General features: G+C 40.8%; 2 protein-coding genes and 4 long non-coding RNA genes across 6 annotated transcripts; all 6 read right to left on the minus strand.

The window, feature by feature from the left end:
• Positions 1-2,520: 2,520 nt before the first annotated feature.
• LOC118226861 lies at positions 2,521-9,301 on the minus strand. Its single transcript, XM_035416828.1, has 10 exons — positions 9,191-9,301; positions 8,974-9,035; positions 8,701-8,801; positions 5,249-5,384; positions 4,970-5,127; positions 4,559-4,680; positions 4,096-4,157; positions 3,824-3,924; positions 3,200-3,351; positions 2,521-2,969 (listed from the first exon to the last, which is right to left on the minus strand). Exons 2-10 carry the CDS (start codon positions 9,033-9,035, stop codon positions 2,877-2,879), a joined length of 987 nt encoding a protein of 328 aa, XP_035272719.1. The 5' UTR covers positions 9,191-9,301; the 3' UTR covers positions 2,521-2,876.
• Positions 9,302-9,400: 99 nt separating this feature from the next.
• On the minus strand, positions 9,401-11,594 carry LOC118227471. The gene is made up of 8 exons (XM_035417969.1): positions 11,561-11,594; positions 11,365-11,443; positions 11,095-11,249; positions 10,662-10,783; positions 10,445-10,506; positions 10,173-10,273; positions 9,789-9,991; positions 9,401-9,454 (listed from the first exon to the last, which is right to left on the minus strand). The coding sequence occupies exons 1-8, from the start codon at positions 11,592-11,594 to the stop codon at positions 9,401-9,403; spliced, it is 810 nt and encodes a 269-aa protein (XP_035273860.1).
• A 67-nt stretch (positions 11,595-11,661) lies between these two features.
• On the minus strand, positions 11,662-12,239 carry LOC118226968. Its single transcript, XR_004765131.1, has 3 exons — positions 12,148-12,239; positions 11,931-11,992; positions 11,662-11,758 (listed from the first exon to the last, which is right to left on the minus strand). It is a non-coding gene; the product is annotated as an uncharacterized LOC118226968 (long non-coding RNA).
• Positions 12,240-13,680: 1,441 nt separating this feature from the next.
• Positions 13,681-14,399, minus strand: LOC118228421. Its single transcript, XR_004765486.1, has 3 exons — positions 14,320-14,399; positions 14,050-14,204; positions 13,681-13,740 (listed from the first exon to the last, which is right to left on the minus strand). It is a non-coding gene; the product is annotated as an uncharacterized LOC118228421 (long non-coding RNA).
• Positions 14,400-14,625: 226 nt separating this feature from the next.
• On the minus strand, positions 14,626-15,216 carry LOC118228420. Its single transcript, XR_004765485.1, has 3 exons — positions 15,101-15,216; positions 14,884-14,945; positions 14,626-14,712 (listed from the first exon to the last, which is right to left on the minus strand). It is a non-coding gene; the product is annotated as an uncharacterized LOC118228420 (long non-coding RNA).
• A 3,838-nt stretch (positions 15,217-19,054) lies between these two features.
• LOC118227230 lies at positions 19,055-19,637 on the minus strand. The gene is made up of 3 exons (XR_004765212.1): positions 19,541-19,637; positions 19,324-19,385; positions 19,055-19,151 (listed from the first exon to the last, which is right to left on the minus strand). It is a non-coding gene; the product is annotated as an uncharacterized LOC118227230 (long non-coding RNA).
• Between the last annotated feature and the right edge of the window lie 4,265 nt (positions 19,638-23,902).

A 23,902-nucleotide genomic window follows, 5' to 3' on the forward strand; every position in this document is an offset into this window, starting at 1 on the left:
AAGCCTCAGACCCATACGTCTCTTGAATTCTTATTTCAAAAGTGCTTTGTAAAATCTTAACTAAGAGACTCGAACATTTAGTCCCATACATTGAATAGAGAGAGCAAAATAGGTTCATCCCTGAGTGCCAATCACCGATGATGTCATCCATAATAATAGTCTTACATCGGCTTTCACAATGTGAGGAGGGTGTTAAATATTCTCCACACCCAGAAGAGAACACCAGACACAACTTTCCTATTATAAGACACCAAAGAATGCCTTTGACAGGGTTGAATGGCCCTATCTGTTTGAAGTCATGGAGAGATTTGGGTGGGGCAAATTTCTGTAAATGGGTTAGACTTTTATAAAAGGATCCATATGCTGAGGCAGGGAGAAATTGTACTTCATTGTGGCCAATCAGAATCAACTGAGGGTGCAGAGAGGGGTGTCCTCTGTCACTATTTTTATTTATGTTAGCTATCGAGCCGTTGGCAATTGTGATAAGATCACAATTCACATACAGAGATCGCAGGTCTCAGCATAGGACAGCTAGAACACTGCATAACCCTTTATGTGGCTGACGTCATCCTGTTTTTGAGAGACTTGAGCAGATCTGCCCCAGCCCAACTGGATTTGATGGAGAGATCTGGTAATATCAGGAAAGTCAAAAATTCTAAATCCTCAATAATGCCCTTTAGTATCGAGGAGAGGAGTAATGCACCCATTCAAGTTTCTCTTTTTCATGTGGTTAAACACGTTACAAAGCCGGGCATACAGATTGTTTGCACACTGAAAATATGCACCTATACTTTTTATATTTCTCAACTAAAATTAATATCTTGAATTTCCCCAATCTACTCTGCCTCTTCCAAAATGTTCCGTCACCACTCTTCCCTGGCCTATTCCCAAGGTTAAGAGTAGTTTTTTTGGAATGTTTTTTAAGTGTTCAATTGCATCAGCATTAGAACGTTCAGTTAAGAACAGTTAACTGCAGTGCTAGGGATCCCACAGAAGCAAATTAAGCCCAAGTTTTGTATGTTAGGTCCTTACTTGCCTGGGCACAATTTGGGACGTAGGGAGCAAAAGTTAATGAATATTTGTCTGCTGCTGACAAAACAAGTCACAGCCCTCTCATGGAAGAAGGTTTATGGACCCACCCATTGCTCAATGGTTTTGGGTACTGTCTATGACTCTGTGAATTACACACTCTCTAACAGGTAAATGGGTTGCTTTGCTTCATAAAACTCTAAAAGGATTTTTACAAACATATTATTATTATTATTGTCATTATTATTACTATTATTATTATTATTATTGTTATTGTTATTGTTATTATTGTTGTTGTTGTTATTATTATTAATGAATTAATTAATTATATGTTTGTAAAAAAAAAAGTCCTTTTAGAGATTTATGAAGCAAAGTAACACGCTGAGAAAGTGTTTAAATGAAATGTCTGATTATAGGCATTTGATTATAAGTTCTGTGTCTGGCTGTATGAGGATTAGGCCTCAAGTGTCCCAGATTTTTTCTTGAACCAAAATGGAACCGTAATCAGCTTTCCACATTTTGAAGATGGATATGGATTTGTAAGAACTTTGTATGGCTTTTGGAGTGCATGACACTCCTTTAGTCTTATATTTATAAAAGTATTCCAAGCTCACACCAGGAGAGGATGATGGTACAATTGTTAAGCAATTAACACTGCTAAACTTATTTGTCTCATACTTTGGTGTCAGAATGTGCTCAGAAAGGTACGGAGGGCGGTGGTGCAGTGGGTAGCACTGTTGCCTCACAGCAAGAAGGTCCTTGATTTGAATCTCGGCCAGAACCTTTCTGAGTGGGGTTTGCATGTTCTCCCCCATGTATGTGTGGGTTTCCTCCCTGTAGTCTGGTTTCCTCCCAGAGACATAATTGGTTAATTGGAAAGTCAAAATTGCCCTGGGTGTGTGTGTGTGTGTGACTTATTGAGCCCTGTGTATTCCTGCCTCTCACCCAATGCATGCTGGGACAGGCTCCAGCACCTCCCGCGACCCTGACCAGGATAAGCAGGTATGGATAATGGATGGATGGATGAAAAGTAAAGATGTTAGTTTGTATTCCTTTTCTTAGTGATAGTGGAAAAAGTCTTCTTGTGAGATTCCCCTCATCCTGGACCTGGCATGTAAATTCTGATGTTCTGTTGAATGTTCCCATGCTAATGTCAAATAAAAAACCATGTAAACAAGGTTGTAAAAAAATTAACTAATCTTTATTTAGAACCCACAGTACAGATGATTACTACATACCATTATAAACAGAATAACAAAATATAATCTTTTTATTATTTTGAAAAATAAACATACAATAAGTTAAAAATTGATCTAATATCAACAGTTTGTTTTAAAATACTTGTAATAATAAACAATATTATTTATTCCAGTATGTACAATTACAGCCTGGAATAGTTTTGTAACTCCTGCACATATTCAGTACATTTTCATTTTAAATACAGTTGGAGAGATTTATATAGTAAAATAAACATAAGGATTTAAATCATTTTCATTTGTAAACTTTAAATTACATGTCAAATGATAATTGATTAAACCTAACAAATTGCATCAATATTGCATTGACTTTGCAATATGCAATACATAGTTAACCTTTAATTAAATAAAAATAATGCTTCATAGAAAGATAAATACATGCAGATTTACATTTGAATACCTGGGTATAACATAGCTGAGAATTTAGGATAATTCTCATATTTAACCCATATTAATAAATAAAGATAAATATCTTACACCATCCAGCCATGCAGTTGCTATGTATCATATGTGTAAGAACATTATAATAAGACATCAATCATAATAAAACTTGGTTTTCAGATTCCAGCTGAACGTCCAAGCTCCACCCTCTCACATGGGATGTGTGACATACTGCTGTATGTGGTAGGCCTGCCTCCTGCGCCAACGTCTCTTAATGGCCGCACAGCAACCACACAGCAGGCACTGCAACACAGAGGCAGAGAAAGTCAGAGAGAGAGAGAGAGAGAGAGAGAGAGAGAGAGAGAGCACACACCGTAACACAAAGTGAAAGTCAGAGCAAGAGAGGGAGCACTACCTCAAATACAGGGGAGTGGCTCACTGAGACAGAAGAAGAAAGTCATAGACAATGCTAACAGTTCCGACACACACACACACACACACACACACACACACACACACACCGCAGTACTTACACAAAGGAGGATCCAGAAGGGGAGGAGGATGATGGCGATACCGCAGGGGATGATGATGGCCAGGGCCCATCCAGGGAACCTGCCTGCAGTACTTGTGATCAGCAGGAGGACAGGGCTGCTTGTGGTGGTGGGAGCTGCGGTGGTGGCCAGACCTGAAAGTGCAGGCGCAATGGGTGATTAAAACTAGCGGGCAGGAATTGCACCCAGCTAAAAGCCTGCTTTTCAGCTCCAGAAGGTGGATTTCCAGGAAACGCACAAGTAATTTTTACCGTGACATGCACCTCAGTGAAATAACAAACCTGCAAACAACATATGTAGTCTGGACAGAACGGTTTTCAGTGATGTTGGAGCTGTAACAGGTGAATTTCTAGGAAAACACCACAGCTGTCTTTTCCACTCTAACACGCCCTTCATGGAATTCAAAATCTTGCTTACAACACGTATAATCTGAACAGGGAGTAAAAAGTAATGTGCGCAGCTGTACATCTGTGAGTGGTCAGAGATGACACAATGAGAAGGTCACTCTATCAAATACAATTTTATTAAACTACAGCAAATCATGTTTCATGATGCAAGGACAGCATGATTTTCAGCATGAGTTGATGAGTGCCAGGAGAAACTTACCACTAATTGCCAGTATCGCAGCCAGGAAGTTGCTTGGTAGGTTGATGTCACCTTCCCGAAAGATATACTCCACACTGGCATTAATCACATTGAGCCCGTTGCTGCAGGAAGACGTGAAAAGGCAGAATTTAAGAAGTTTGCCCCGTGCTTATCAAATGCACTTTTAGATTTTTAGATTTACCACAAGCGTGAGTTCGCAACTTTTCTCAATGAAGATATGTCAATATTGCAATGAACAAAGTCATACCAGAAACCCCAGGTTTGTGACTTACGTATAATTTCCTTCTGGGAAGGTGAAAGGATTTGCATTAGGGCTGTTCAGCAATGTGTTCAGCTGGAGGTTGAACAAAAATCAATGAATTAAAAGATCATCCTCACTGCTAGGTGCAGCTTCATCCTTCAGCCATAGAAATAAGAATAATTTTTACAGAAGTTTATAGACACATAATATATCCAATGAGGAGTCATCCAAGCCTGATTACCTCAGATAAACCATGAACGAATGAAGTTTAAACAAAGAATAGCAGAACCTACAGCCTGTAGGTTCATGATGGCAGTTACCCATCCATCTACAGGAGGATGGCAACTGATATAGTGCAAGTAGGAGTAGGAAGGCAGAAGACCGCAAGTTACAGTAGTTTCAGTTATGTTGGGCCCTATAAAGAATGTTCTGATCTACAATTAAAGTTGTTTGTTCCCACATTACTGTGCTGCATGCTGACAGGCTAGGCTTACCAACTTGTTTGCGGAGTCCTGAATGAGTTTTTGCGTTTCGTTCCTGAGATCATATTTCTCTGGAAAGGTCACGTTGCTTATCTGATAGTTCAGTTTCAAAGCGAAGATATGATCTGATATTTCTGAGGGAAAAGGACAGGAGGGAGATTTTTTTTTAATAAATTTCTTTTTGGTTATGCATTGTCACGTAGATTAGAAATAGATTTGAAATAGTGTCATTTCAGTATTTCCATGCAAAATTCTGAATATTTTTGAAGATGTTATGGACTGAGTGACAGTTTATAAAAGGATAATGTGTTATTGAATAATATTTGTGTATAACATGAAAAAGAGTCCTAGAAAAGTTGATAAATAAAAATTTTGTAAAGGTGACAATGGACAGTAGCAGAAATGTGTGGAAGTGAGACTTACTTTCATACGTGAGATCCTGAATCCTCACTGGATTATCCAGCGCCCTTGTTTGACGAAATTTCAGCAAAGCGCTGACCTGGGAGAGAACCTGACTCTCAGTGGGGACGGGTTTGAGGGTGTGGAACACAAATCGGAGAAAGATGAAAACCATGCCACGACTGTAGAAACAGAGGGAAGTAAAATTTGGATTAGTGCTCCATGAGAGGATAAATTGAACAGATAGCTTATGAGATTTGTGTTACCCCAACTCTGAAACCAAAGATTAAAGTGGAAGCATACACTGTAGGCGCTGCTGTGATGGACGTTGGTGCTACTGGAATGGGTGGAACAATATGAGTGGCTGGGCGAGAAGTCGTCGGAGCAACAGCTGAAGGTGTCGTAGGAATGACAGGGGAAGCTGTAGTGGGGGCAGGACCTGAAAGTGCAGAAACAAAGTGATGCTGAAATGACTCACACAAGAAATTTATCCAGCAAAAAGGTTGATTTTCAGTGATGTTCAAGCACTAACAGGTGAATTTAAAAAAATTAAAAAAAACACACAGCTGTTCTTTCCATTGTAACACACACTTCAGGGAATTCATAATCTTCCTAACAACACATATAATCTGAACAGAAACTAAACAGTAATCTTGGCAGCTGTAAATCACTGAGTTGTCAGTGCCAAAAAAACAAAAAGGTCACGATATGAAATACAATATCATGAGTTGAAGTAAATCAAATCATGTTTTATTGTACCAAGAACAGCCTGATTTTCAGCATGAGTTGATGAGTGCCAGGGGAAACTTACCACTAACTGCCAGTATCGCAGCCAGGAAGTTGCTTGGTTGGTTGATGTCACCTTCCTGATAGACATACTCCTCATTCGCATGAATCTCATTGGGGAGGTGGCTGCAGGAAGACGTGAAAAGACAAAATTTAGGAGGTTTGCCCCGTGCTAATCAAATGCAACTTTTGTAGATTTTATCTCAAGTATTAACATGCAACTTTTCTCAAATAAGACATGTTAAATTCATATTGTGATCTACAAAATCATGCCAGAAGTCCCAGGTTAGAAACTTACGTGAAATTTGCTTGTGGGAAGGTGAAAGGACTTGCATTAGGTTGGATCAGCAATCCGTTCATCTGGAGGTTGAAGCAGAAATAAAGAGGTGAGTGAAAATGTTACAGCTGGATACTAATTTAGTACTGTCAGGGTCTCTGTAGAGAATGTTCTGGTCTACGATTAAAGTCTGTTTGTTGCTATTTTACTGTGCTACGTGCGGACAGGCTAGGCTTACCAGCTTGTTGACCGAGTCCTGAATGTGCGCTTGCGTCTCCGTCCTGAGTTTAACATTCTCTGGAAAGGTCACGTCATTGATCTTGTAGGCCAGGCTCAAAGCGAAGGAATTATCTGATAACCCTGAAAAAGAAATGATTGGAAGGATATTCTTCAAAAACAAATTTGGGTTTGACTTTTTATTGTAACACGTCAAAGCATTCAGTTTGTATCACTGAGGTAACACCATCATCTGTAACGATGTCTCTGTATGAAGAATTCTCAACTTCAATAAATAATCTTTTGACAGAGTCACACTCTATAAAATGATAAAAAGATAATATAACATTGAATAATATTCTTGTTGCACTTTTTAAATAAGGTCCAATGAAAGTACTGAATTAAAGATGGCTGAAAAATGCAGAGGAACACTTGCAAAGACGGGGTGTGTGGATGTGTTACGTACGCTCATATGTGAGATTCTGCACCCTCACGGTATCATTCAGCCGGATTTCATCACCATTCAAGAAAGGACTGCCCTTTGCCAGAACATCACTCTCACTGGGGACGGTGTTGTTGGTGTGGAACACAAGTCGGACAAAGATAAAAACTGGACCCACACTGCAGAAACACATGGAGATGACATTAGGATTGGAGTCCAGCAAACCACAGATTTGACAGAGAAATGATTTCACAAGGAAGACCCCAACACTAAAACGAAACATAAAGATGGAAACATACACTGTACGTGGAGCTGCTGTGGTGGTCACTGCTGGAGAATTTGTTGTGGCAATCACCGGGGAAGCTGTAGTGGTTGTAGGACCTTAAAGTACAGAGACAATGAGACACTGAAATGAACCAAGCAAGAGTGGTCAGTTCTGACAAAATGAGAAGGTCACTCTATCAAATACAATATCATGAGTTGAACTACAGAAAGTCATGTTTTATGATGTAAGAACAGCATGATTTTTAGTATGAGATGATGGGTGCCAGGGTACACTTACCACTAACTGCCAGTATCGCAGCCAGGAAGTTGCTTGGTTGGTTGATGTCTCCTTCATGATAGACATACTCCACATTCGCATGAATCTCATTGGGCAGGTGGCTGCAGGAAGACGTGAAAAGACAAAATTTAGGAGGTTTGCCCCGTGCTAATCAAATGCAACTTTTGTAGATTTTATCTCAAGTATTAACATGCAACTTTTCTCCAATAAGACATGTTAAATTCATATTGTGATCTACAAAATCATGCCAGAAGTCCCAGGTTTGAAGCTTACGTGAAATTTGCTTGTGGGAAGGTGAAAGGACTTGCATTAGGTTGGATCAGCAATCCGTTCATCTGGAGGTTGAAGCAGAAATAAAGAGGTGAGTGAAAATGTTACAGCTGGACACCAGTTTAGTAATGTCAGGGTCTCTGTAGAGAATGTTCTGGTCTACGATTAAAGTCTGTTTGTTGCTATTTTACTGTGCTACGTGCGGACAGGCTAGGCTTACCAGCTTGTTGACCGAGTCCTGAATGCGCGCTTGCGTCTCCGTCCTGAGTTCTACATTCTCTGGAAAGGTCACGTCATTGATCTTGTAGGCCAGGCTCAAAGCGAAGGAATTATCTGATAACCCTGAAAAAGAAATGATTGGAAGGATATTCTTCAAAAACAAATTTGGGTTTGACTTTTTATTGTAACACGTCAAAGCATTCAGTTTGTATCACTGAGGTAACACCATCATCTGTAACGATGTCTCTGTATGAAGAATTCTCAACTTCAATAAATAATATTTTGACAGAGTCACACTCTATAAAATGATAAAAAGATAATATAACATTGAATAATATTCTTGTTGCACTTTTTAAATAAGGTCCAATGAAAGTACTGAATTAAAGATGGCTGAAAAATGCAGAGGAACACTTGCAAAGACGGGGTGTGTGGATGTGTTACGTACGCTCATATGTGAGATTCTGCACCCTCACGGTATCATTCAGCCGGATTTCATCACCATTCAAGAAAGGACTGCCCTTTGCCAGAACATCACTCTCACTGGGGACGGTGTTGTTGGTGTGGAACACAAGTCGGACAAAGATAAAAACTGGACCCACACTGCAGAAACACATGGAGATGACATTAGGATTGGAGTCCAGCAAACCACAGATTTGACAGAGAAATGATTTCACAAGGAAGACCCCAACACTAAAACGAAACATAAAGATGGAAACATACACTGTACGTGGAGCTGCTGTGGTGGTCACTGCTGGAGAATTTGTTGTGGCAATCACCGGGGAAGCTGTAGTGGTTGTAGGACCTTAAAGTACAGAGACAATGAGACACTGAAATGAACCAAGCAAGAGTGGTCAGTTCTGACAAAATGAGAAGGTCACTCTATCAAATACAATATCATGAGTTGAACTACAGAAAGTCATGTTTTATGATGTAAGAACAGCATGATTTTTAGTATGAGATGATGGGTGCCAGGGGACACTTACCACTAACTGCCAGTATCGCAGCCAGGAAGTTGCTTGGTTGGTTGATGTCTCCTTCATGATAGACATACTCCACATTCGCATGAATCTCATTGGGCAGGTGGCTGCAGGAAGACGTGAAAAGACAAAATTTAGGAGGTTTGCCCCGTGCTAATCAAATGCAACTTTTGTAGATTTTATCTCAAGTATTAACATGCAACTTTTCTCCAATAAGACATGTTAAATTCATATTGTGATCTACAAAATCATGCCAGAAGTCCCAGGTTTGAAGCTTACGTGAAATTTGCTTGTGGGAAGGTGAAAGGACTTGCATTAGGTTGGATCAGCAATCCGTTCATCTGGAGGTTGAAGCAGAAATAAAGAGGTGAGTGAAAATGTTACAGCTGGACACCAGTTTAGTACTGTCAGGGTCTCTGTAGAGAATGTTCTGGTCTACGATTAAAGTCTGTTTGTTGCTATTTTACTGTGCTACGTGCGGACAGGCTAGGCTTACCAGCTTGTTGACCGAGTCCTGAATGCGCGCTTGCGTCTCCGTCCTGAGTTCTACATTCTCTGGAAAGCTCACGTCATTGATCTTGTAGGCCAGTCTCAAAGCGAAGGAATTATCTGTTAGTCCTGAAAAAGAAATGATTGGAAGGATATTCTTCAAAAACAAATTTGGGTTTGACTTTTTATTGAAACACGTCAAAGCATTCAGTTTGTATCACTGAGGTAACACCATCATCTGTAACGATGTCTCTGTATGAAGAATTCTCAACTTCAACAAATAATCTTTTGACAGAGTCACACTCTATAAAATGATAAAAAGATAATATAACATTGATTAATATTCTTGCTGCACTTTTTAAATAAGGTCCAATGAAAGTACTGAATTAAAGATGGCTGAAAAATGCAGAGGAACACTTGCAAAGACGGGGTGTGTGGATGTGTTACGTACGTTCATATGTGAGATTCTGCACCCTCACGGTATCATTCAGCCGGATTTCATCACCATTCAAGAAAGGACTGCCCTTTGCCAGAACATCACTCTCACTGGGGACGGTGTTGTTGGTGTGGAACACAAGTCGGACAAAGATAAAAACTGGACCCACACTGCAGAAACACATGGAGATGACATTAGGATTGGAGTCCAGCAAACCACAGATTTGACAGAGAAATGATTTCACAAGGAAGACCCCAACACTAAAACGAAACATAAAGATGGAAACATACACTGTACGTGGAGCTGCTGTGGTGGTCACTGCTGGAGAATTTGTTGTGGCAATCACCGGGGAAGCTGTAGTGGTTGTAGGACCTTAAAGTACAGAGACAATGAGACACTGAAATGAACCAAGCAAGAGTGGTCAGTTCTGACAAAATGAGAAGGTCACTCTATCAAATACAATATCATGAGTTGAACTACAGAAAGTCATGTTTTATGATGTAAGAACAGCATGATTTTTAGTATGAGATGATGGGTGCCAGGGGACACTTACCACTAACTGCCAGTATCGCAGCCAGGAAGTTGCTTGGTTGGTTGATGTCACCTTCCTGATAGACATACTCCACATTCGCACGAATCTCATTGGGCAGGTGGCTGCAGGAAGACGTGAAAAGAAAAATTTAGGAGGTTTGCCCCGTGCTAATCAAATGCAACTTTTGTAGATTTTACCTCAAGTATTAACATGCAACTTTTCTCCAATAAGACATGTTAAATTCATATTGTGATCTACAAAATCATGCCAAAAGTCCCAGGTTTGAAACTTACGTGAAATTTGCTTGTGGGAAGGTGAAAGGACTTGCATTAGGTTGGATCAGCAATCCGTTCATCTGGAGGTTGAAGCAGAAATAAAGAGGTGAGTGAAAATGTTACAGCTGGACACCAGTTTAGTACAGTCAGGGTCTCTGTAGAGAATGTTCTGGTCTACGATTAAAGTCTGTTTGTTGCTATTTTACTGTGCTACGTGCGGACAGGCTAGGCTTACCAGCTTGTTGACCGAGTCCTGAATGCGCGCTTGCGTCTCCGTCCTGAGTTCTACATTCTCTGGAAAGCTCACGTCATTGATCTTGTAGGCCAGTCTCAAAGCGAAGGAATTATCTGTTAGTCCTGAAAAAGAAATGATTGGAAGGAGATTCATTGAAACTCTTCAAAGCATTTGAGTTTTTGTCACTGAGGTTCACATTTTACATGCAAGGACCATCATCTCTAACGCTGTCTCTGTATGGAGAATTCTCAACATCATTAAATATGTTTTTCACGGAGTCATATTATTTTAAATTATAAAAAGATGATATGACACTGAATAATATTCTTGCTCCACTTTTTAAAAAGGTCCTATGAAAAGGCATGAGATTAAAGATGGCTGAAAGATGCCAAGGGACAGTGGAAAAGATGGGGTGTGTAGACGTGTTACGTACGCTCATATGTGAGATTCTGCACCCTCACGGTATCATTCAGCCGGATTTCATCACCATTCAAGAAAGGACTGCCCTTTGCGAGAACATCGCTCTCACTGGGGATGGTGTTGTTGGTGCGGAACACAAGTCGGACAAAGATAAACACTGGACCCACACTGCAGAAACACATGGAGAATATATTAGAAATCCCGCAAACCACAGATATGACAGAGAAATGATGTCGCAAGGAGGACCCCAACTCTAAAACCAAATATGAAAATGAAAACATACACTGTACGTGGAGCTGCTGTGGTGGGCAATGCTGGAGAACTTGTAGAAATGACAGGGGAAGCTGTAGTGGTGGCAAGACCTAAAAGTACAGAAACAATAAGTCTCTGAAATTAATCAAGCAGGAACTTTTTCCAGCAAAAAAAAAAAAATTTTCAGTGATGTTGGAGCTGCAACAGGTGATTTTCTATGGAAACACACAGCTGTCTTTTCCACTGTAACACGCAAATCATGTTTTATGATGCAACAACAGCATGATTTTTAGTATGAGATGATGGGTGCCAGGGGACACTTACCACTAACTGCCAGTATCGCAGCCAGGAAGTTGCTTGGTTGGTTGATGTCACCTTCCTGATAGACATACTCCTCATTCGCACGAATCTCATTGGGCAGGTGGCTGCAGGAAGACGTGAAAAGACAAAATTTAGGAGGTTTGCCCCGTGCTAATCAAATGCAACTTTTGTAGATTTTATCTCAAGTATTAACATGCAACTTTTCTCCAATAAGACATGTTAAATTCATATTGTGATCTACAAAATCATGCCAGAAGTCCCAGGTTTGAAGCTTACGTGAAATTTGCTTGTGGGAAGGTGAAAGGACTTGCATTAGGTTGGATCAGCAATCCGTTCATCTGGAGGTTGAAGCAGAAATAAAGAGGTGAGTGAAAATGTTACAGCTGGACACCAGTTTAGTACTGTCAGGGTCTCTGTAGAGAATGTTCTGGTCTACGATTAAAGTCTGTTTGTTGCTATTTTACTGTGCTATGTGCAGACAGGCTAGGCTTACCAGCTTGTTGACCGAGTCCTGAATGCGTGCTTGCGTCTCCGTCCTGAGTTCTACATTCTCTGGAAAGCTCACGTCATTGATCTTGTAGGCCAGTCTCAAAGCGAAGGAATTATCTGTTAGTCCTGAAAAAGAAATGATTGGAAGGATATTCTTCAAAAACAAATTTGGGTTTGACTTTTTATTGTAACACGTCAAAGCATTCAGTTTGTATCACTGAGGTAACACCATCATCTGTAACGATGTCTCTGTATGAAGAATTCTCAACTTCAACAAATAATCTTTTGACAGAGTCACACTCTATAAAATGATAAAAAGATAATATAACATTGAATAATATTCTTGCTGCATTTTTTAAATAAGGTCCAATGAAAGTACTGAATTAAAGATGGCTGAAAAATGCAGAGGAACACTTGCAAAGACGGGGTGTGTGGATGTGTTACGTACGTTCATATGTGAGATTCTGCACCCTCACGGTATCATTCAGCCGGATTTCATCACCATTCAAGAAAGGACTGCCCTTTGCCAGAACATCACTCTCACTGGGGACGGTGTTGTTGGTGTGGAACACAAGTCGGACAAAGATAAAAACTGGACCCACACTGCAGAAACACATGGAGATGACATTAGGATTGGAGTCCAGCAAACCACAGATTTGACAGAGAAATGATTTCACAAGGAAGACCCCAACACTAAAACGAAACATAAAGATGGAAACATACACTGTACGTGGAGCTGCTGTGGTGGTCACTGCTGGAGAATTTGTTGTGGCAATCACCGGGGAAGCTGTAGTGGTTGTAGGACCTTAAAGTACAGAGACAATGAGACACTGAAATGAACCAAGCAAGAGTGGTCAGTTCTGACAAAATGAGAAGGTCACTCTATCAAATACAATATCATGAGTTGAACTACAGAAAGTCATGTTTTATGATGTAAGAACAGCATGATTTTTAGTATGAGATGATGGGTGCCAGGGGACACTTACCACTAACTGCCAGTATCGCAGCCAGAAAGTTGCTTGGTTGGTTGATGTCACCTTCCTGATAGACATACTCCACATTCGCACGAATCTCATTGGGCAGGTGGCTGCAGGAAGACGTGAAAAGAAAAATTTAGGAGGTTTGCCCCGTGCTAATCAAATGCAACTTTTGTAGATTTTACCTCAAGTATTAACATGCAACTTTTCTCCAATAAGACATGTTAAATTCATATTGTGATCTACAAAATCATGCCAAAAGTCCCAGGTTTGAAACTTACGTGAAATTTGCTTGTGGGAAGGTGAAAGGCCTTGCATTAGGTTGGATCAGCAATCCGTTCATCTGGAGGTTGAAGCAGAAATAAAGAGGTGAGTGAAAATGTTACAGCTGGACACCAGTTTAGTACTGTCAGGGTCTCTGTAGAGAATGTTCTGGTCTACGATTAAAGTCTGTTTGTTGCTATTTTACTGTGCTACGTGCGGACAGGCTAGGCTTACCAGCTTGTTGACCGAGTCCTGAATGCGCGCTTGCGTCTCCGTCCTGAGTTGTACATTCTCTGGAAAGCTCACGTCATTGATCTTGTAGGCCAGTCTCAAAGCGAAGGAATTATCTGTTAGTCCTGAAAAAGAAATGATTGGAAGGAGATTCATTGAAACTCTTCAAAGCATTTGAGTTTTTGTCACTGAGGTTCACATTTTACATGCAAGGACCATCATCTCTAACGCTGTCTCTGTATGGAGAATTCTCAACATCATTAAATATGTTTTTCACGGAGTCATATTATTTTAAATTATAAAAAGATGATATGACACTGAATAATATTCTTGCTCCACTTTTTAAAAACGTCCTATGAAAGCATTAGATTAAAGATGGCTGAAAGATGCCAAGGGACACTTGCAAAGACGGGGTGTGTGGATGTGTGACGTACGCTCATATGTGAGATTCTGCACCCTCACGGTATCATTCAGCTGGATTTCATCACCATTCAAGAAAGGACTGCCCTTTGCGAGAACATCGCTCTCACTGGGGATGGTGTTGTTGGTGCGGAACACAAGTCGGACAAAGATAAACACTGGACCCACACTGCAGAAACACATGGAGATTATATTAGAAATCCCGCAAACCACAGATTTGACAGAGAAATGATGTCGCAAGGAGGACCCCAACTCTAAAACCAAATATGAAAATGAAAACATACACTGTACGTGGAGCTGCTGTGGTGGGCAATGCTGGAGAACTTGTAGAAATGACAGGGGAAGCTGTAGTGGTGGCAAGACCTAAAAGTACAGAAACAATAAGTCTCTGAAATTAATCAAGCAGGAACTTTTTCCAGCAAAAAAAAAAAAATTTCAGTGATGTTGGAGCTGCAACAGGTGATTTTCTATGGAAACACACAGCTGTCTTTTCCACTGTAACACGCAAATCATGTTTTATGATGCAAAAACAGCATGATTTTCAGCATGAGTTGATGGGTGCCAGGGGACACTTACCACTAACTGCCAGTATCGCAGCCAGGAAGTTGCTTGGTTGGTTGATGTCACCTTCCTGATAGACATACTCCACATTCGCACGAATCTCATTGGGCAGGTGGCTGCAGGAAGACGTGAAAAGAAAAATTTAGGAGGTTTGCCCCGTGCTAATCAAATGCAACTTTTGTAGATTTTACCTCAAGTATTAACATGCAACTTTTCTCCAATAAGACATGTTAAATTCATATTGTGATCTACAAAATCATGCCAAAATTCCCAGGTTTGAAACTTACGTGAAATTTGCTTGTGGGAAGGTGAAAGGCCTTGCATTAGGTTGGATCAGCAATCCGTTCATCTGGAGGTTGAAGCAGAAATAAAGAGGTGAGTGAAAATGTTACAGCTGGACACCAGTTTAGTACTGTCAGGGTCTCTGTAGAGAATGTTCTGGTCTACGATTAAAGTCTGTTTGTTGCTATTTTACTGTGCTACGTGCGGACAGGCTAGGCTTACCAGCTTGTTGACCGAGTCCTGAATGCGCGCTTGCGTCTCCGTCCTGAGTTCTACATTCTCTGGAAAGCTCACGTCATTGATCTTGTAGGCCAGTCTCAAAGCGAAGGAATTATCTGTTAGTCCTGAAAAAGAAATGATTGGAAGGAGATTCATTGAAACTCTTCAAAGCATTTGAGTTTTTGTCACTGAGGTTCACATTTTACATGCAAGGACCATCATCTCTAACGCTGTCTCTGTATGGAGAATTCTCAACATCATTAAATATGTTTTTCACGGAGTCATATTATTTTAAATTATAAAAAGATGATATGACACTGAATAATATTCTTGCTCCACTTTTTAAAAACGTCCTATGAAAGCATTAGATTAAAGATGGCTGAAAGATGCCAAGGGACACTTGCAAAGACGGGGTGTGTGGATGTGTGACGTACGCTCATATGTGAGATTCTGCACCCTCACGGTATCATTCAGCTGGATTTCATCACCATTCAAGAAAGGACTGCCCTTTGCGAGAACATCGCTCTCACTGGGGATGGTGTTGTTGGTGCGGAACACAAGTCGGACAAAGATAAACACTGGACCCACACTGCAGAAACACATGGAGATTATATTAGAAATCCCGCAAACCACAGATTTGACAGAGAAATGATGTCGCAAGGAGGACCCCAACTCTAAAACCAAATATGAAAATGAAAACATACACTGTACGTGGAGCTGCTGTGGTGGGCAATGCTGGAGAACTTGTAGAAATGACAGGGGAAGCTGTAGTGGTGGCAAGACCTAAAAGTACAGAAACAATAAGTCTCTGAAATTAATCAAGCAAGAACTTTTTCCAGCAAAAAAAAAAAAATTTTCAGTGATGTTGGAGCTGCAACAGGTGATTTTCTATGGAAACACACAGCTGTCTTTTCCACTGTAACACGCAAATCATGTTTTATGATGCAAAAACAGCATGATTTTTAGTATGAGATGATGGGTGCCAGGGGACACTTACCACTAACTGCCAGTATCGCAGCCAGGAAGTTGCTTGGTTGGTTGATGTCACCTTCCTGATAGACATACTCCTCATTCGCACGAATCTCATTGGGCAGGTGGCTGCAGGAAGACGTGAAAAGACAAAATTTAGGAGGTTTGCCCCGTGCTAATCAAATGCAACTTTTGTAGATTTTATCTCAAGTATTAACATGCAACTTTTCTCCAATAAGACATGTTAAATTCATATTGTGATCTATTAAATCATGCCAGAAGTCCCAGGTTTGAAGCTTACGTGAAATTTGCTTGTGGGAAGGTGAAAGGACTTGCATTAGGTTGGATCAGCAATCCGTTCATCTGGAGGTTGAAGCAGAAATAAAGAGGTGAGTGAAAATGTTACAGCTGGACACCAGTTTAGTACTGTCAGGGTATCTGTAGAGAATGTTCTGGTCTACGATTAAAGTCTGTTTGTTGCTATTTTACTGTGCTATGTGCAGACAGGCTAGGCTTACCAGCTTGTTGACCGAGTCCTCAATGCGCGCTTGCGTCTCCGTCCTGAGTTCTACATTCTCTGGAAAGCTCACGTCATTGATCTTGTAGGCCAGTCTCAAAGCGAAGGAATTATCTGTTAGTCCTGAAAAAGAAATGATTGGAAGGATATTCTTCAAAAACAAATTTGGGTTTGACTTTTTATTGTAACACGTCAAAGCATTCAGTTTGTATCACTGAGGTAACACCATCATCTGTAACGATGTCTCTGTATGAAGAATTCTCAACTTCAACAAATAATCTTTTGACAGAGTCACACTCTATAAAATGATAAAAAGATAATATAACATTGAATAATATTCTTGCTGCACTTTTTAAATAAGGTCCAATGAAAGTACTGAATTAAAGATGGCTGAAAAATGCAGAGGAACACTTGCAAAGACGGGGTGTGTGGATGTGTTACGTACGTTCATATGTGAGATTCTGCACCCTCACGGTATCATTCAGCCGGATTTCATCACCATTCAAGAAAGGACTGCCCTTTGCCAGAACATCACTCTCACTGGGGACGGTGTTGTTGGTGTGGAACACAAGTCGGACAAAGATAAAAACTGGACCCACACTGCAGAAACACATGGAGATGACATTAGGATTGGAGTCCAGCAAACCACAGATTTGACAGAGAAATGATTTCACAAGGAAGACCCCAACACTAAAACGAAACATAAAGATGGAAACATACACTGTACGTGGAGCTGCTGTGGTGGTCACTGCTGGAGAATTTGTTGTGGCAATCACCGGGGAAGCTGTAGTGGTTGTAGGACCTTAAAGTACAGAGACAATGAGACACTGAAATGAACCAAGCAAGAGTGGTCAGTTCTGACAAAATGAGAAGGTCACTCTATCAAATACAATATCATGAGTTGAACTACAGAAAGTCATGTTTTATGATGTAAGAACAGCATGATTTTTAGTATGAGATGATGGGTGCCAGGGGACACTTACCACTAACTGCCAGTATCGCAGCCAGAAAGTTGCTTGGTTGGTTGATGTCACCTTCCTGATAGACATACTCCACATTCGCACGAATCTCATTGGGCAGGTGGCTGCAGGAAGACGTGAAAAGAAAAATTTAGGAGGTTTGCCCCGTGCTAATCAAATGCAACTTTTGTAGATTTTACCTCAAGTATTAACATGCAACTTTTCTCCAATAAGACATGTTAAATTCATATTGTGATCTACAAAATCATGCCAAAAGTCCCAGGTTTGAAACTTACGTGAAATTTGCTTGTGGGAAGGTGAAAGGCCTTGCATTAGGTTGGATCAGCAATCCGTTCATCTGGAGGTTGAAGCAGAAATAAAGAGTTGAGTGAAAATGTTACAGCTGGACACCAGTTTAGTACTGTCAGGGTCTCTGTAGAGAATGTTCTGGTCTACGATTAAAGTCTGTTTGTTGCTATTTTACTGTGCTACGTGCGGACAGGCTAGGCTTACCAGCTTGTTGACCGAGTCCTGAATGCGCGCTTGCGTCTCCGTCCTGAGTTCTACATTCTCTGGAAAGCTCACGTCATTGATCTTGTAGGCCAGTCTCAAAGCGAAGGAATTATCTGTTAGTCCTGAAAAAGAAATGATTGGAAGGAGATTCATTGAAACTCTTCAAAGCATTTGAGTTTTTGTCACTGAGGTTCACATTTTACATGCAAGGACCATCATCTCTAACGCTGTCTCTGTATGGAGAATTCTCAACATCATTAAATATGTTTTTCACGGAGTCATATTTTATTTTAAATTAAAAAAGATGATATGACACTGAATAATATTCTTGCTCCACTTTTTAAAAACGTCCTATGAAAGCATTAGATTAAAGATGGCTGAAAGATGCCAAGGGACACTTGCAAAGACGGGGTGTGTGGATGTGTGACGTACGCTCATATGTGAGATTCTGCACCCTCACGGTATCATTCAGCTGGATTTCATCACCATTCAAGAAAGGACTGCCCTTTGCGAGAACATCGCTCTCACTGGGGATGGTGTTGTTGGTGCGGAACACAAGTCGGACAAAGATAAACACTGGACCCACACTGCAGAAACACATGGAGATTATATTAGAAATCCCGCAAACCACAGATATGACAGAGAAATGATGTCGCAAGGAGGACCCCAACTCTAAAACCAAATATGAAAATGAAAACATACACTGTACGTGGAGCTGCTGTGGTGGGCAATGCTGGAGAACTTGTAGAAATGACAGGGGAAGCTGTAGTGGTGGCAAGACCTAAAAGTACAGAAACAATAAGTCTCTGAAATTAATCAAGCAGGAACTTTTTCCAGCAAAAAAAAAAAAATTTTCAGTGATGTTGGAGCTGCAACAGGTGATTTTCTATGGAAACACACAGCTGTCTTTTCCACTGTAACACGCAAATCATGTTTTATGATGCAACAACAGCATGATTTTTAGTATGAGATGATGGGTGCCAGGGGACACTTACCACTAACTGCCAGTATCGCAGCCAGGAAGTTGCTTGGTTGGTTGATGTCACCTTCCTGATAGACATACTCCTCATTCGCACGAATCTCATTGGGCAGGTGGCTGCAGGAAGACGTGAAAAGACAAAATTTAGGAGGTTTGCCCCGTGCTAATCAAATGCAACTTTTGTAGATTTTATCTCAAGTATTAACATGCAACTTTTCTCCAATAAGACATGTTAAATTCATATTGTGATCTACAAAATCATGCCAGAAGTCCCAGGTTTGAAGCTTACGTGAAATTTGCTTGTGGGAAGGTGAAAGGACTTGCATTAGGTTGGATCAGCAATCCGTTCATCTGGAGGTTGAAGCAGAAATAAAGAGGTGAGTGAAAATGTTACAGCTGGACACCAGTTTAGTACTGTCAGGGTCTCTGTAGAGAATGTTCTGGTCTACGATTAAAGTCTGTTTGTTGCTATTTTACTGTGCTATGTGCAGACAGGCTAGGCTTACCAGCTTGTTGACCGAGTCCTGAATGCGTGCTTGCGTCTCCGTCCTGAGTTCTACATTCTCTGGAAAGCTCACGTCATTGATCTTGTAGGCCAGTCTCAAAGCGAAGGAATTATCTGTTAGTCCTGAAAAAGAAATGATTGGAAGGAGATTCATTGAAACTCTTCAAAGCATTTGAGTTTTTGTCACTGAGGTTCACATTTTACATGCAAGGACCATCATCTCTAACGCTGTCTCTGTATGGAGAATTCTCAACATCATTAAATATGTTTTTCACGGAGTCATATTATTTTAAATTATAAAAAGATGATATGACACTGAATAATATTCTTGCTCCACTTTTTAAAAACGTCCTATGAAAGCATTAGATTAAAGATGGCTGAAAGATGCCAAGGGACACTTGCAAAGACGGGGTGTGTGGATGTGTGACGTACGCTCATATGTGAGATTCTGCACCCTCACGGTATCATTCAGCTGGATTTCATCACCATTCAAGAAAGGACTGCCCTTTGCGAGAACATCGCTCTCACTGGGGATGGTGTTGTTGGTGCGGAACACAAGTCGGACAAAGATAAACACTGGACCCACACTGCAGAAACACATGGAGATTATATTAGAAATCCCGCAAACCACAGATTTGACAGAGAAATGATGTCGCAAGGAGGACCCCAACTCTAAAACCAAATATGAAAATGAAAACATACACTGTACGTGGAGCTGCTGTGGTGGGCAATGCTGGAGAACTTGTAGAAATGACAGGGGAAGCTGTAGTGGTGGCAAGACCTAAAAGTACAGAAACAATAAGTCTCTGAAATTAATCAAGCAGGAACTTTTTCCAGCAAAAAAAAAAAAATTTTCAGTGATGTTGGAGCTGCAACAGGTGATTTTCTATGGAAACACACAGCTGTCTTTTCCACTGTAACACGCAAATCATGTTTTATGATGCAAAAACAGCATGATTTTTAGTATGAGATGATGGGTGCCAGGGGACACTTACCACTAACTGCCAGTATCGCAGCCAGGAAGTTGCTTGGTTGGTTGATGTCACCTTCCTGATAGACATACTCCTCATTCGCACGAATCTCATTGGGCAGGTGGCTGCAGGAAGACGTGAAAAGACAAAATTTAGGAGGTTTGCCCCGTGCTAATCAAATGCAACTTTTGTAGATTTTATCTCAAGTATTAACATGCAACTTTTCTCCAATAAGACATGTTAAATTCATATTGTGATCTACAAAATCATGCCAGAAGTCCCAGGTTTGAAGCTTACGTGAAATTTGCTTGTGGGAAGGTGAAAGGACTTGCATTAGGTTGGATCAGCAATCCGTTCATCTGGAGGTTGAAGCAGAAATAAAGAGGTGAGTGAAAATGTTACAGCTGGACACCAGTTTAGTACTGTCAGGGTCTCTGTAGAGAATGTTCTGGTCTACGATTAAAGTCTGTTTGTTGCTATTTTACTGTGCTATGTGCAGACAGGCTAGGCTTACCAGCTTGTTGACCGAGTCCTGAATGCGTGCTTGCGTCTCCGTCCTGAGTTCTACATTCTCTGGAAAGCTCACGTCATTGATCTTGTAGGCCAGTCTCAAAGCGAAGGAATTATCTGTTAGTCCTGAAAAAGAAATGATTGGAAGGATATTCTTCAAAAACAAATTTGGGTTTGACTTTTTATTGTAACACGTCAAAGCATTCAGTTTGTATCACTGAGGTAACACCATCATCTGTAACGATGTCTCTGTATGAAGAATTCTCAACTTCAACAAATAATCTTTTGACAGAGTCACACTCTATAAAATGATAAAAAGATAATATAACATTGAATAATATTCTTGCTGCATTTTTTAAATAAGGTCCAATGAAAGTACTGAATTAAAGATGGCTGAAAAATGCAGAGGAACACTTGCAAAGACGGGGTGTGTGGATGTGTTACGTACGTTCATATGTGAGATTCTGCACCCTCACGGTATCATTCAGCCGGATTTCATCACCATTCAAGAAAGGACTGCCCTTTGCCAGAACATCACTCTCACTGGGGACGGTGTTGTTGGTGTGGAACACAAGTCGGACAAAGATAAAAACTGGACCCACACTGCAGAAACACATGGAGATGACATTAGGATTGGAGTCCAGCAAACCACAGATTTGACAGAGAAATGATTTCACAAGGAAGACCCCAACACTAAAACGAAACATAAAGATGGAAACATACACTGTACGTGGAGCTGCTGTGGTGGTCACTGCTGGAGAATTTGTTGTGGCAATCACCGGGGAAGCTGTAGTGGTTGTAGGACCTTAAAGTACAGAGACAATGAGACACTGAAATGAACCAAGCAAGAGTGGTCAGTTCTGACAAAATGAGAAGGTCACTCTATCAAATACAATATCATGAGTTGAACTACAGAAAGTCATGTTTTATGATGTAAGAACAGCATGATTTTTAGTATGAGATGATGGGTGCCAGGGGACACTTACCACTAACTGCCAGTATCGCAGCCAGAAAGTTGCTTGGTTGGTTGATGTCACCTTCCTGATAGACATACTCCACATTCACACGAATCTCATTGGGCAGGTGGCTGCAGGAAGACGTGAAAAGAAAAATTTAGGAGGTTTTCCCCGTGCTAATCAAATGAAACTTTTGTAGATTTTACCTCAAGTGTTAACATGCAACTTTTCTCCAATAAGACATGTTAAATTCATATTGTGATCTACAAAATCATGCCAAAAGTCCCAGGTTTGAAACTTACGTGAAATTTGCTTGTGGGAAGGTGAAAGGCCTTGCATTAGGTTGGATCAGCAATCCGTTCATCTGGAGGTTGAAGCAGAAATAAAGAGGTGAGTGAAAATGTTACAGCTGGACACCAGTTTAGTACTGTCAGGGTCTCTGTAGAGAATGTTCTGGTCTACGATTAAAGTCTGTTTGTTGCTATTTTACTGTGCTACGTGCGGACAGGCTAGGCTTACCAGCTTGTTGACCGAGTCCTGAATGCGCGCTTGCGTCTCCGTCCTGAGTTCTACATTCTCTGGAAAGCTCACGTCATTGATCTTGTAGGCCAGTCTCAAAGCGAAGGAATTATCTGTTAGTCCTGAAAAAGAAATGATTGGAAGGAGATTCATTGAAACTCTTCAAAGCATTTGAGTTTTTGTCACTGAGGTTCACATTTTACATGCAAGGACCATCATCTCTAACGCTGTCTCTGTATGGAGAATTCTCAACATCATTAAATATGTTTTTCACGGAGTCATATTATTTTAAATTATAAAAAGATGATATGACACTGAATAATATTCTTGCTCCACTTTTTAAAAAGGTCCTATGAAAGCATTAGATTAAAGATGGCTGAAAGATGCCAAGGGACACTTGCAAAGACGGGGTGTGTGGATGTGTGACGTACGCTCATATGTGAGATTCTGCACCCTCACGGTATCATTCAGCTGGATTTCATCACCATTCACGAAAGGACTGCCCTTTGCGAGAACATCACTCTCACTGGGGACGGTGTTGTTGGTGTGGAACACAAGTCGGACAAAGATAAACACTGGACCCACACTGCAGAAACACATGGAGATAACATTAGGATTAGAATTCGTTCAAACTACAGGTTGGACAGAGAAATTATTTCACTGGGAGGACCCCAACTCTAAAATCAAAAATAATAATGGAAACATACACTGTACTAGGAGCTGCTGTGGTGGTCACTGTTCCAGTGAATGTTGCTGCTTCTGACATTGGAGCAGCACTTCCTGTGGCTGGTTGAGTTGTCGCTGTAGCAACAGCTGAAGTTGTTGAAGATACTGAAGTATTTGTTCCAGTGTTGACAGAGGTAGCTGTTGTCGTGGTCACTGTTCCAGGAAATGTTGGAAAGATTGGGGGTAGAACAATATTAGTTGCTGGTTGAGAAATTGTTGTAAGAACAGCTGAAGTTGTTGAGAATGCTGGCAAAATTGTTCCAGCAGTGACAGAGGCAGCAGCTGTTGTTGAATTTGTTACAACTGGAATGTCAGTAGCTGCTTTTGTTGAAGATGCAGGAGAATTTATTGTAGATGCCTGAGTGCTTGTTGTAGGAGCTACACTTGTTGCTGGAGCACTTATTATAGGAGCTTCTGTTGTACTTGTTGGCTTTCCTTCTGTGCTGGGAGGTGTGTTTGTAGCTGTTGCAGCGTTTGTTGTAGGGGTGTCAGTAATTGTGGAAGCACTTGTCGTACTTCGAGCTTCAGTTGTTTTGAGAGTGCTTGTTGAAGCAGACACAGTTGTAGCTGATGGATTGCTTGTTGTGGTGGCAGGCACATTTGTAGTTGTTGTAGCACTTGTACCAATCGGGGCCACAATTATTGTATGATTATTTGTAGTACTTGGACCTTCAGTTGTTG

This window comes from Anguilla anguilla, chromosome 5, assembly GCF_013347855.1.
Source record: "Anguilla anguilla isolate fAngAng1 chromosome 5, fAngAng1.pri, whole genome shotgun sequence".
NCBI lineage: Eukaryota > Metazoa > Chordata > Actinopteri > Anguilliformes > Anguillidae > Anguilla > Anguilla anguilla.